Here is a 13,923-nt window from a genome sequence, read left to right as displayed (position 1 = left end):
GTTAATTAAAAAAGATAAAAAAAAAACATGATCTAACATAGTCAACCTACAAAACTCGTGATTCGAGTAATAAGATTATAATAACCCTATAAAAAATAAATAAAAATTTATTATAGTCAAGTTTTAAATTAAATATTAAAAAATAAAAATAAAATTAAAATTAAATAAAATAATTTAACTCAATTTAAATTAATTTATTAAATTTTATAAAATTAGAATAACTTCAAGAAAAAGACGTAAAAGAAAATAATGAAATCCAAGGTAGGAATATAAAGGCCTCGCAATGAGGAGAGACCAAGGCAAGTAATTGTGTTAAAGTATATCGGGCAGCTCAATTACGTCACTTAATCATGCTAAAATTATTAATATCTGATCTTGAGAATAGAAGAAGATTAATTCTTTAAGCCACTCTTGTTAAGTTTGACTTCCAAGGAGGCTTCAAGTAATAAGATAACGCAATGTCGCCGTCACTAACGCATCGGTTGCATGGTGCAATGTTAATATTTTGGATTGTAGTCCTAAAATCGTTGGTTTTTCTGATACATGAAACAAGAGATCCGCAGGCATGATGGAATGATGCCAATATCCTCTCTATGTTAATATATAAATGAACAGAAAAGAGGTTTGTAAAATTCTCGAGAATTTCGTGCCAGCTATCTGCCTATGAATCTATGTCCACACACAAGCACTTACAAGCGGTATTATAACACTCTTGACCCTTTTTCTCCAATGCTAGCTTGTCACTTCCTCTTCGCATTGTACCCATCACTCCTGGCGTAAAAGAGCAGCATGGCGGAAAGCGGTCGTGTTGAGATTGTTGAGAGTAACCAGAAGATGGCCGCACCTTGTGCTGGCAATTCCTCGACGAACACCAGGGAGGTCTCTGGTGCTAGTACTAGTGAAGATGTGAAAGATACGGCTACACCTGATGTGCACAACACAGCGATGAAAATTGAGAGGGGTAGAGAGGTCTACGGGGCTTATACGGGAACTGTGAGAAAGCCTACTACAGGGGAAACTTGGCTTTGGTATTTGTATGAACTGTGCTCCTATTTCATTCATACTACACTTGTTCCAGTCCTTTTCCCACTCATCATCAGCCAGATCTTCCATTCACCAGCAGAACCTGCTGGAGACTTGGTAATGAACAGGAAGGGCTTGTTATGTGGGGCAGACCAGATGAGACTGTAAGCTAGCTATTAGCTATTGTATTATAGTGTACAACCAAAGAAATAACAAATGAATGGCTCGTGAAATATTATGATCGTGTCTTTTTCTGAGGTAATAAACTAGTCCTTAATTAAATTGCAGGTACGACGCCATAACAAATAAATCCATTAACATCAGCAACGCTAAATTCTCTCCATTAGAGTGGACTTCCCTCTCCTGGGGTATAGGCTTGATTTTGGCTGCTCCAATACTTGGCTCCATTTCCAAGTACCTCGACCATGGCCAGAAACCACAAATAATTCCCGCAGCAGCAATAGCAGTTGGAGCTTTCTTTTGTCTGCCTACAGGATTCTTCAATGTCCATTGGATTTTCCCTCCGTATATTGCAGCCATTATAGCAGGTAGCACCGTTGCTATGGCCTCCCACACCCGCCAACTTGGTTACATGATCAGAGGCTTCACTGGACCCATCAATCAAAGAAAGCAATTCCAATTGCGAAGAGGGGTTTCTAGTTGGCTTTCCCTTTATGCCACAGCTGCTGGTTGCTTAGGGGCTGCCCTCATGTCAGCCTTCTCTTACCAAATGCTTAGACGTGAAGAAAGGAGATTTGTTGCTCTTTGGGTTGTTTCAATTTTCAGTGGCCTTAAATGGCTTGTTGGTATATCACATATCATTACCATCAAACCAAATAGTTCAACTACTCCTACCTCTTCTATATCATCAATTGCCCATCTGCTTTCCATTTTCAATTACCCCCATGCTCTTGGAACCGTAATCGTGTCCTTTCTGTCCTCCTTTACAACAATGTGCATCTTCACTAGCACAGTGCTCTATCTTTTAGGAGATCTATGCATTAAACCTGTTTTTATACTTTTCTTTTGGCTACTTTACTTCCTTTTCCCATTGATTTCTCTGCCACTGATGCAACCAATACAGCTTGTTATTAAGGTCAATGCGATGAAAATGCACTTGTTTGGTTTTCTCTTGTCTCTAATTACATCAGGGCTAATGGGGTTCAGCCATAAGAACAACACTTGGCAGAGACAGAATGTACTGGGGCTTGCTGCATTGCAAGGTACATCGGCTGGACTTTTGCATGCTTTTGGAAAGGTTTTAATAATTGATTGCTCACCACAAGGAAAAGAAGGAGTATTCTCTTCATGGTTTTCTTGGGGAAGAGCTCTTGGCTCTTGTATAGGCTTTGCAGTTGCATCAACAATCCCTGGGAACTTTAGAACTTCTTTTGGAGTTGCATTTTGTACTGCCATCTCTGGAGCTATCCTATTGATTTACGGAAACATCAGTGATTTTGGAGGAGCCGTGGCTGCTAAGCTTGTGAGTGAGGAGTATGATCAAGAGGGCTCACCTGTTGCTGGCTTGGATACGGCAGGCAATGTTGTAACAAAAGATGTTGAGGAGGGAACACCTTCGTAAGTGCTAAAAAAACCTACGTTTTGGAGTATGACTGCCATAGTTATTCATTGATGTGCAGACAAATAAATTATCTTTATGTTTCTTTTCTTTTTTTCACCAAATAACAGTGGCGGTGGCAACATACACTCCATCCCTAACTGTTTGAGATGGTCGTGTTGTTGCCTATATGAAATTTTTATTTATAGTGTTATTAGACAAGCTATTCTGCTTTAATTTGTGTATTTGATAAAGATTTTTTTTTAATGAATTATAATTAATGGATTCTATATATTCATGGATCATTTTGCATAGCAGAGTGGGTAAATCTAAATCTTTTTAGATGTCAATTGAATGGTAGTGGCGTGCAGCTAAAGAGAAACCTAGCTGATTATAAAATTCATGTTTTTTTTTTGTTTAAAAAATATTTTTAGAAAAAATTAAATATTTTTAATTTTTTTATATTTTGATATTATTTTAATATGTTAATATCAAAAATACTTCTTAAAAAATAAAAAAAAATTAATATATTTTTAAATAAAAAAATATTTTAAAAAATAATTATTATCATACTCGTTAAAATATATTAATTTTCATCTATAATATTAAATACTTCATTCTAAAATTCTTGGAAATTTCTTCGTGTTCTCTTCTCCTGTTAATAACATTTTGTAAAATATTTTACCTTTAGTTTTATACGTATCAACCAATCCTCACTTGGGTGTGGATTGGTTGAAGTATTGTTTTAAAATATAACCTGACTTGGATTGATACATGTAACCTAAGATATTAGTTATACTCATTTTTATTTTAAAAAAATAGAAAAATTGATTTGAATTTCCAAGAACAGAAGTGTCTTTTACCTTCCCAGAAGATTTAAAACATTGGAATTTTATATATCCAAGTTAAAAAAATATTACAAAAGCAAGTGGCGTGGTATGGTATTATAATTACAAATATAAATTAAGTATGAAGTGAAAGTTGGGTTGAAAATATTGTTTTCCATATTTTTTTTAGCATTGGATTACAATAATAATTAATAGTGTTTTTTATTATTATTTTGATCACTTTTTTCTTTTAGTTATTTTTCTAATTTAGTTCTTTTATGATGTGTATATGAGATTTAGAGTTGATAATTTATTTTAATTTTTTTATATGGTTACCAAAGTATAAAAAAAAATCTCAACATTGCGTTGATATCAAAAAAAAATATCTCAGTATTATAGTATAGTTTATTTTCTAAAAATTTTAGTTAAATAAAAAATAATTTTAAAAAATTATGTTATTAAACTTTGTGAAGTCAATATCTCGGTTTTCAAGTTTTATGAGATAATTCTACTTGTTCTGGTTTGTGAGTTTAGCGAGCTACCTTTTATTTTTAATTGAACTTAATTATGTAACTATTTATTTATTTTTTACCATATAGTTTAAAAAAATAGATTTGAAAAAAAATTATGTTATTGAATTTTTTAAAATTCTTGGGCATGTTAACGAATATGACAAGTTTAATTTTTTAAAAAATATATTTTTTTTAATTTTATTTTTTGATATTGGACTGATTGAAAATTAAGTTTTATAATTTTTTTTTAATTTTTTTTATGAAGTTATTATAATCTTAAAAAAATCTTGATATTGATTTGACACTTGATTTTGCAATAATATATTTTTGTTATCATATAGTTAAATAAATAATAGTTTAGATAAAAAACAAGTTATTAATTTCAATGGAGTCTATTACTCAGTTTGCAGCTTTAACATGTTGATTAAGTTACCCAATTCATAGATTTAGTAGGTTTATCTATCAAACTTTATATGTTTTTTTGTTAGTTTATGGTCCTTTAATTTTTTTGATTGTTTTTTAATTTAACTTTTCTTTAATATTTGGATGGTTGAAAAAATAAAATTCATGGTTTATATATTTTTTTATATTTTTTATAGAGTTATCATGTTCTCGAACAAATATTTTTTAAGGTTTGGTGCTTAATTCTAAAAGTATCTAATGTTATTATAAAATTAAATAAAAATAATTTACAAAAACATTAAATTTAATAAACTCATTAAAGTCCATGATCAAGGTCGCAAAGTGATAGATATCAATCTAATCTGATATTATCTCAATATAAAAAATAATTATCATCTTAAAGATTTTTTTAAAAGTTATGTCATATTTTTATTGATCATTAAAATTATTTTTGAATCCATTAAATTAAATAATTTATTTTATATTAGCTCTAGCATCTTTTAATTCGAAACTCAAAATGCAAAAAGATTTAAATTACCAAGTTTTAAAATCAAATCACTTGATTGAAATTAATAATGCCACCAAAAAAAACTTTTATACCCTTAATATTTTCTTTCAAGTGTTTTTTTTTTTTTTCAAAAAAATAGCCCACCTGCAAAGCATGGGTTAATATATTAGTATAACTAAAAAACGCAGGGGTACTGTATATATGTAAAGTAAACAAGCTAAATATATTTTTTAAAGTTATTTGGTCAATAACTTTTTGTCATGATTCAATGGTTGACACGTGGAGAAGCAATGTTGACTTCGTATTTTCAATTCGCAATGAAAGTAAAATTATTTTAGTCTCATCTCATGCATGTCAAATAACCTCTTGTCTCTGTTTTTTTTTTTTCAATAAAAAAATAACAATAGATTATTTGCCCCTTATAAAAAAATAAAATAAAAATAGCACAGATATGTGGATTTTCTTGGACCCATACACCCCCGCAATTTCAAAGAGCATGACTTTTTTTTATTCATCATTTGATTTTTTTTATTGTTTTTTTAATTTTATTTTTTGATTTTGATTTTTTATTAAATTTTGTCATTCAAATTTATTATGAATTACTTTTTTTATTTTTTTATCACATATTAAAATAAAAATATTAACTAAACCTGATGAAATTTATAATCCAAATTTTAGATTTGATGAGTTAATTAAAATGAGTTTCATCTATTTAAAAAAAAAATTCTTGAAATCTACCAATAAACAAAGTTATGTCAATTTAAAATTTAGGATAAAAATAGAATTGGATTAAGATTTTTTAAGTTTAAATTATTATATCAAGTATACTTACAGCTCTATTTTTTAAAAAAATATTCTAGATATTGTTTTTTCCCATTCCAAAAACTGAGTTTATACGAACCACGGCAAGAGCACTTGCCATTAACCAAAGAGATTTACCCGATGATCAAAGAATTTTGCTTCTTTTCTTGATTGTCAATATTTGGATTAGCATTATTCCTAATTTCACTTCAAAAAAAAAAAACAATTTGATCTCAAATATTACACAAAGTAGCTTAAAAATATTCTTGCTTGTCGAATAACAAAAATAGCACAATTTATCATTTTCTATCTAATTATTTATTTTATCATATAAAGTTATTGTAAGAAATTCGTATTTTGGAGGTGAGATTTTCTGTATAATTCTCCTATATGGATAGATTTATTCTTATGCTGGTGAGAATTTATAATAGCACTTTAAAAACACTTGTTGTTTTCCGATCACGGCCAAGTTCCAAAAAAATTGCAGTCACTTGGTTTAAAAGATGGTGATTTTGTTACAAGATTTTGTATGTGCTATCCCAAATAATAGCTACCGGACGTGCCCCAAGCCATACCGTGGGGCCGTATTTTTTTATAGATAATATTTATTTGTTAAAAATATATTTAAAAAAAAATAATTCTAATCATATTTAATAAATTATTTTTATTTTAATTAGATAATAAAAAACAATGATAATAAACATTTTGATAAAAAAATTAAGAAGGTTGTAACTTGAAAAAAAAAAACTAATCAATGTAACATGAGGGAAAAAGCTTTTAAAGTCTATTTAAATCTTAAAAAAAATGTATAGTTGTTAAATTTGATATTAAAAAAAATGTATTGTTGTTTAAAAAAATGATTTGATATTATTTATTTTTACTTTATTGAAATTAATAGTATTATAATAATTCTAATTATAAAATTATGACTGATTTAATAGGCTAACTTGGGTCTGGATTGGTTCATTTTCAAGAAAAAATTGACTTAACCTAACCTAGTTAAAAGCCTAGGTCAACCTAAGACAAAACACGAGTCAATAATTCATCAATTTCTTTGGGAAAAAAATCTGGGTTAACCAAGTTGTTTCTCTTAATCTATAACCCAAATATTGCCTCGAGTTAAATCCTAAATTAAATTTTAAAATCATAATAATAACAATTTTTATCTATATGTTGACTCTCATGATATGTAATTTGGGCCTTGCCTCGGTTAATCTCCAAGTTAAATTTTAAAACTATGACAATAATAATTTTTATCTTTATATTAACCTGAGTTAACCCTTTTAATCCATAACTTACGTTGACCCTTAAATTAAATTTTGAAACTGTAATAATAATAACTTTTATTTTATATTGTTCTTCTTAACATGTGACTTAGGCCTTATACTAGCTCAACTCTTAAATCAAGTTTTTAAACTATAATAATTACTATTTTTTGTTTTCAAGTTGATCAGGGTTAATGATTAACCTCACTTTTAACCCTAAATCAACATCCAAATAAAATTTTAAAACTATGATAATAATTTTTTTCTTCTTGTACTAACCCGAGTTAGTCTGACTCGTGACTCGAGCCAGATCGACTTCTAAGTTGGGTTTTAAAACTATCATAATAATCATTTTTATTATTACATATCCTAAGTAAATAATTTTAAAATTAAGAATTTTTTTATAAAGATGTTTTAAAAATAAAAAAAATAATTATTGTTTTCAGAGACATGTACCATATGTATTTTCTATTTTGAAAGTAAAAAAAAATTAATTTAAAATTATTTTATAAATTTAATTTTATATTTATATTTTTTTCAATCAAACACTCTCGCTTTCATTATAAGAACATTACTTGAATGTTATCTTTTTTTCACTTGTGTGAGCTATATAACAACACGAGGTTTTTACCAAAAAAAAAAAATCATCATTTGAGTTAATAAATGAAAGATTTAGACAATCGATTTGTTTTCCCAAACTTTTCTCCATTTTAGACACGACTGATGTGAATGATAACAAATCATTGTTAACATCATCACATACTTCAGGATGCTGATTGTAAATGGAATGGACAGTCGAGGTACTTTAATAATCAAAATAGGAGTAAAAAGACTCAATTAATCAAACTTGTATAGTAGAGGGACTGTGGGTGCAATTAACCCATTTTAAGATTGATGATTGATGAAGTCACCCTCGCCACATTGTCCAAGACAAGGACAGTCCTAACTCGATACGGGCAAACAAGTCCCCAATAGTAAGGCTTCTAATTAACCCATCTACCAAACATCCACCCTCAAACCACAATCCCCATACCAAAGGCAAAATCCCATGAAAGAATCGGGAAGCACTGACTAAAACGTCTGACAGTTTCACCTTCTAATCAAATCAAAACCCATAATTTTTATTCTCGAAATGCAGAGATTGTGCACCAAGCTTCGATCCTTAGCCTCTGTTTCCTCCTCACATCGCCTTCTCCACTCGTCTCCACAATTTTATCACCGACCTCTCCATTTCGCCGCTGCTTCAAGTAAATGGAGTCTTAATGGGTCCCTTTTGAACACGTCTTCTTCGTTACCAATTCAGCTTCCTTCGCTACAATTTCTTCCCTCTTTTCGTCTGTCTCCACTCGCCCACCCTGTAAGGTTTATGGGTTTCTTTGGTTTTGTTTTTATATGATTAGTCTCTTTTTTTTTACTTACTGTATGCTTGTTTACTGACGAAATGCCTCAAAGAAATGTTTTTTTTTTTCAGATTTAGTTATTCGTGGTCCAGTCCTTGCATGAACAGTTATTTTCAGGTCGTACAATTTGTACCTCATTCTATATTTGATTCAATAATTATGCACCAAATGCCAATCATTTTTTTTCTATCATGCAAACTGGCTGGCCTGAAACTAATGCTTGTAGAATTATTGTACAAAAGGGTATAGTCATTTTTTGCCAAGGAGTTGAATTCTGAACAAGAATTTGAAGAACCCATGTCTAATTTGGTCTAACACTTGACTAGTCATGCGGTGCATCGCAGCAATGTAGGATATAACTAACACATTAGAAATGCTAGATTTCATGTACCTTCCCATCAACCACTTTTAAAATAGGATAGAGAAGTTGAAATTTTGACGGGTGAGCATAATTCTGTTGACATGAGTTCAGCTTTCCCATATGTTCCCTTCTTTTTCCCTGCTAACAATCAACATGATTCTGGAAATTTTCCAGTTGATGTTAAATCTGAATCATTTGTTTTTTTTTTATTATGCAATTGTTGATTTTTTTCCTTCTAAGAGGATTTTCGCTCTGGTGTGCCTTCAGTTGGTGCAAGTGCGTCATGTTTCATCAAGGGAGCGGAAAAGGAATAGGAAGCCAATGACTCCACTCACCTCCAAAGTCAAAAAGTTTAAAATGAAGCCTTACTCGTGAGTTTAAGTTGTTTTACTTGGTTTCTTTTCTTTCTTCAAAAGTGTTTTTTTTTTAAATTTTGTGAATTACTGGTTTAGTCTGTATCGATCAGGTCATATAAGGACAGGTTTAGGACAATGAATGATGGGACTATTCGTCGCTGGAGGGAGGGAAAGAATCATAATGCGCACTTGAAGGTATGCCTTTTAGTATTTTCACACTTTCATTTTTATTTCCTTTCATGTTGTTGAAATTGAAATGGTCTTTTGCTGCTTATCTCCCAATATTTGATTCATATAGTTGGTTTCTCGTTACATAAAGTGCAAGCTAATTCTACTTAGCATTTTGTAAGTTATGCCAGTTGCAAAGTTGTAGTGATGCTTTAGAAAGGATGGAGACTACTGCTTGACTACAATCCTCTTATTGATCAAGTTTACGCTGAACATGTTATATTGCATTCTGAGTTTGAAAATAAGGAGCCTCCTTTAGTACTGTGAAATACGCTTTTAGGTGGCCCGGTTTCATTTATGTGTCATGTGAAAGTTTGCCATGTTGATCTGATTTCTACATGTTTCAATCACAATGTATATTAGTTCAGCCCTTGATTTCAACAGTATACTTTTGGTGTCATCTGCCAATCCTAGGCATTTAGGATCTCTTTTGGTCCTTGTGTGCTCAACTCGATTTTCTTTTCATTTGCATTGTGTGTTGAAGAGTTTTATTGATGGCAGACAAAAATATCCTATTAGCTTCTGTTTACCGTACCATGGTATCCCCTAGCACATTGTAAATCATATTTTGCCTACTACCCAACCTGAGGAATGATGGTGGAAGATACATTGCACAATGAAGGTGGCATTTTGAAGATTCTTTTCCTGAATGGAGAAGTGGTGTTGATGGGTTTGAACTTCACTCAATCAGAAATAAGATGAACACAACTTGAACTATTTATTTGTGAAGTGCCCCCCGCCCCCTATTCCTCTCCTCTCAGGTTGCAAAAATTGTAATTACCAGCAGAAAATCCTCTTGTTATGACCTGACAGTTAGTATTTCATTATGTGGGTTGTGATTTGTTATTAGCTGATTTCACTTGCGATCAACAGATATTTTATGTTTGATGCAGTCAAAGAAATCAAGACGTAGACTTAGACAACCATCTACTGTCCCTGCAGCCTATGCCAAAGTCATGAAGAAGCTTAGTTTCTGTGTTTAAAACTGCAGGTGCTGCCAATTACTTGGATGGAAGACGAAAATGTCCATGGCTTAGGGCAGAGTTTTTGTAACAACAGTTGGAACTTAGTTTGAAAATTTAGCTAACAACAACGACACCGCTACAATGTTTTTCAGTTTGAACTGCAAATCGAACAGTAGTATCGGCCAGTAATAGCTCCATGTTTTATTTATGGGATCATCAAAACCGATCTCCATTTAGTGGCTTATGTTAGATACTTTCGTGCATTGTGTTTATTTCAACGATTTGTCAGTTATAATTGGGAGGAACTGTTTTTCACATGCCGGATTTTGGCATGTTTTTCTAAGTTTTGGGGTTCTTTTCATTTAAATTTTGATAAAATCAAGGATTGAGCCCAATTCAAAAACGAATCGAAAACGGTTAATGCTGTGTTTGCTATATTGCTCATAGAATTGGGAGAAAAGGGTTTCTCATGGACTTTTGTTTGGTTCCCCAATAACATGAATCAATTATATTTCCAATGAAATACTAGTTTATTACGATTAAAAAAAAGAGAAAAAGATTACTTAATTTATTTGTTATCATTAAGAATTCATCGAAATTAAAATTAATTAAAAAAACAATCTTCTCTACTTTTATGTTGAAAAAATATTATTCTTTTCATCTTGGTACTCGAATTTTATTACCATTTCATTTTATTTTATTACCATTTCATTTTCGTTCCGAGCAAACCAAACGCAGGAAAGTATAATTAACAAACAATAAAGGGTATGGGAATTTTACCATAGGGATTTGCATCGTTATTTTCTCACATTTCACTTCAGATTTTGTATTAAAAAAATATTATTCTTTTCATCTTGATACTCGAATTTTATTTTTTTCAGTAATTGCATCCATTTTAGAACAAATTAAATGACAACTAATTCAAATTTATTGACCAAGAACAAGATTGAAAAGGAAGGATCAATATGGAAAAGACACTAAAATAAGTAATGGATTCAAAGTTCTCAAGAATAGTTTAACTTAGTCCTCCGACTTTAAAAATCATATCCATTTGGTGCCTTAAATTTTTTTAATTTAATTTTAATATAAAAATTTATTTTTATTATTTTTCAATCCATGGTTTAGGAGATGAGAGAAAAAGATTGTTGAATTTTGATAATTGGAGAGGAAATTCGCAAAAATGGTTGTTTATGCCATTTCCGACCGCTAAAATGATTATTCTTAGTATTCAAGGGTTTCATGTGATGAAATGATTTTTCTTGTAGTTATTTAGAGTTTTGATGTTGCCTAAAAAAATCTAAATCAAGGAAGAAAAACCTAATCCATATTGATTTTGATTTTTTGGGATCTTTTTGGGATTAATGAATTGATTTCTAGATGTTATAAAAGTATTCACAAAGTGTTTTAGAGTTGAACTAACTTTAAAATTAGTTTTTTTAATATAAATAAACAACTATCTTGATTGTCCAACTATTATGGTGATAGCAAGAACTTGGGCTTGCAAATAAAGTGCCATCTAGTTCTTTTTTTAAAAAAAAATTTGCTTGTACCTTTTAAAGGAAAAATATAACCAAGTCCATATGCAGGTGTGAGCTCTTTTTTTTTTTAAAAAAAAAATTATATTTAGGATAAGTATAAATTTAAGAAAAAAATTATTAATCGTAGTTAAGTTTATGAATTGGAACATATATTTAAAGGGTTAAGCCATAATATTCGAGCTATTATTTTTTTTTATCTTTTTATTTGATGCATTTTTTATCCTTTAATTTTGTTTAAAAAAAACAATCACAATCTTTGTTATCGATGATTTATTTTTTTAATTTAACTTAAAATTAGAAAACTATAATTTCACTATTTATCATCAATGATTTACTTTTATTATCTTAATCTCGCGTGTTTGTCCTCTCTTTTTTTTCCTTTTAAAAAATATTTAATGTAAAAAAAACTTATAGCTTTATTTCTGTATGATTAAATGAAAAATAATTTATGGGATAAAAGATTTGTTGAATTTAATAATACATATGACTTATGTCATGAATTTGATTAGTTGACTTGAGGTTTTTTATATTGAGTGCTATTTTTTTACCAATTTTATCATTTAACATTAAGTTAATTAATGATTTAGCTTTTTAATTTGTTTTCTTATAAGATTATCCTTGCAAGTTTCATACATCAATCCAAGTCGACTTAGATAAATCTAATATATTTTTATCTCAATATCAAATAAAAAAATTATATACTATACAATTGATTTCAAATTCATTGTTGATTTATTTTTTAGAAAACATGTTAGTAATGTATATATTTTTTTTTGCTCTGATCCATGGTGTAGCCTGAGCCAATCATATTTTTGTTTGAGTAAATGAATGATTTATTATAGAAAACAAAGTTATTAGATATAATTGAATGCAAGATTCTTATTATGAAATCAAATATTTTAATTTATATTTAATATTTTAATATTTTAATTTTAACCTTTAATTGTTATTAATAAATTTTTAATGTTTTACTAGTATGAATTATCAATTAAATAAAAAAATATTCATATAAATAGAATTATTAGACACAAGTAATATAATAGGACCATCTTGCAATATCAAGTATAATAACAGCTAATCGATCCTTTTCACAATTATTTATTAGACACAAGGAATAATGTCTTGGAATATAGCTGTAGTTATTTTTAAAATATTTTTTATATTAAAATATTTTAAATAAATTTTTTATTTTTTTAAAATTAACACAATAAAACATTCTAAAATATCTAAAAATATATTAATTTTCACCCCAGAAAATATAAATTTTTTTAAGAACTTGGGAGTGAGTTCCGCTCGAACCAAATACTCCTGGCGGCGAGGGGCATTAGCGTAGTTTCATATGGAACGTTAAAAGAAAACCCTAACCCCTAAACGGCACAGCGCCTATAAATAGAGGGAGCCGCTGCTTAATTAGCTCATATCTGATTTTCGTGGAGGTAGGCTTCCTCTGTGCTCGCCGCCTTCTTATTAAATTTTGCTGTCTTGTATTGCTAGATGTTCTTATTTGTTTTATAGTATCCTTTTGATTTCATGTTAGTTTGGGGTTAATTTTCTCTGTGATGATGAAACCAGATGACGAGTCCGATTTATATCCATTCCATTCTCCTTGACGACAATTCGAGGCATTTGTCTGAGAGAAAAAATCCCAGATTTAGTTGTTTATTTATTTGATTGGTTGTTGGCAACCGATCCTGGTCTGAAAATACTGTTTTTTTTTTACTAAATTGATTTTGATGTAAATTTGTATTTTTATCTGAAAAGAAAGATGATTTTTTGCTGGAGATGGAAGTGATGATTTTTTCCCCAAATGATCGAAGCTGAATATACTGAGCGATCTTTCTCTTCGGAGAATCCAAGCCAGGATTCTGATCCATCTCTCCAAACAATATATATTTATACCCTTTGTTTATTAAAAAAAAACTGCTCTGTTTGATATCTGTTTTATATTAAAATTTTCTGAATTAACTTTTATTGTTATTATTCGAATACCATGAATTAACTTTTAATTAACTATGAGTTAGAATCCAAGCCAGGATTCTGATCCATCTCAACAAACAATCCAAGCCAGGATTCTGATCCATCTCTCCAAACAATATATATTTATACCCTTTGTTTATTAAAAAAAAACTGCTCTGTTTGATATCTGTTTTATATTAAAATTTTCTGAATTAACTTTTAT

The 13,923-nt window shown here is 29.7% G+C and overlaps 2 protein-coding genes across 4 annotated transcripts; both read left to right on the top strand.

Moving 5' to 3' along the window:
* The first annotated feature begins 789 nt into the window (after positions 1-789).
* Positions 790-2,701, top strand: LOC105121672 (uncharacterized). The gene is made up of 2 exons (XM_011020398.1): positions 790-1,187; positions 1,312-2,701. Exons 1-2 carry the CDS (start codon positions 790-792, stop codon positions 2,603-2,605), a joined length of 1,692 nt encoding a protein of 563 aa, XP_011018700.1. The 3' UTR covers positions 2,606-2,701.
* Positions 2,702-7,870: 5,169 nt separating this feature from the next.
* On the top strand, positions 7,871-10,549 carry LOC105121486 (uncharacterized). Of its 3 annotated transcripts, none has more exons than XM_011020143.1 (4): positions 7,871-8,253; positions 8,898-9,028; positions 9,124-9,208; positions 10,115-10,182. In XM_011020143.1, the coding sequence occupies exons 1-4, from the start codon at positions 8,029-8,031 to the stop codon at positions 10,127-10,129; spliced, it is 456 nt and encodes a 151-aa protein (XP_011018445.1). In that variant the 5' UTR covers positions 7,871-8,028; the 3' UTR covers positions 10,130-10,182. The 3 variants fall into 3 exon arrangements, with proteins under 3 accessions (XP_011018445.1, XP_011018443.1, XP_011018444.1); XM_011020141.1 differs by having other exon boundaries at positions 7,876-8,253; positions 10,135-10,549; XM_011020142.1 differs by having other exon boundaries at positions 7,879-8,253; positions 8,925-9,028; positions 10,135-10,549.
* The last annotated feature ends 3,374 nt before the right edge of the window (positions 10,550-13,923 follow it).

This window comes from Populus euphratica, unplaced genomic scaffold (assembly GCF_000495115.2).
Source record: "Populus euphratica unplaced genomic scaffold, PopEup_1.0 scaffold25.1, whole genome shotgun sequence".
Taxonomy (NCBI): Eukaryota; Viridiplantae; Streptophyta; class Magnoliopsida; order Malpighiales; family Salicaceae; genus Populus; species Populus euphratica.
Note: the sequence above shows the minus strand (reverse complement) of the source record. Positions and strands in the feature narration are given on the sequence as shown.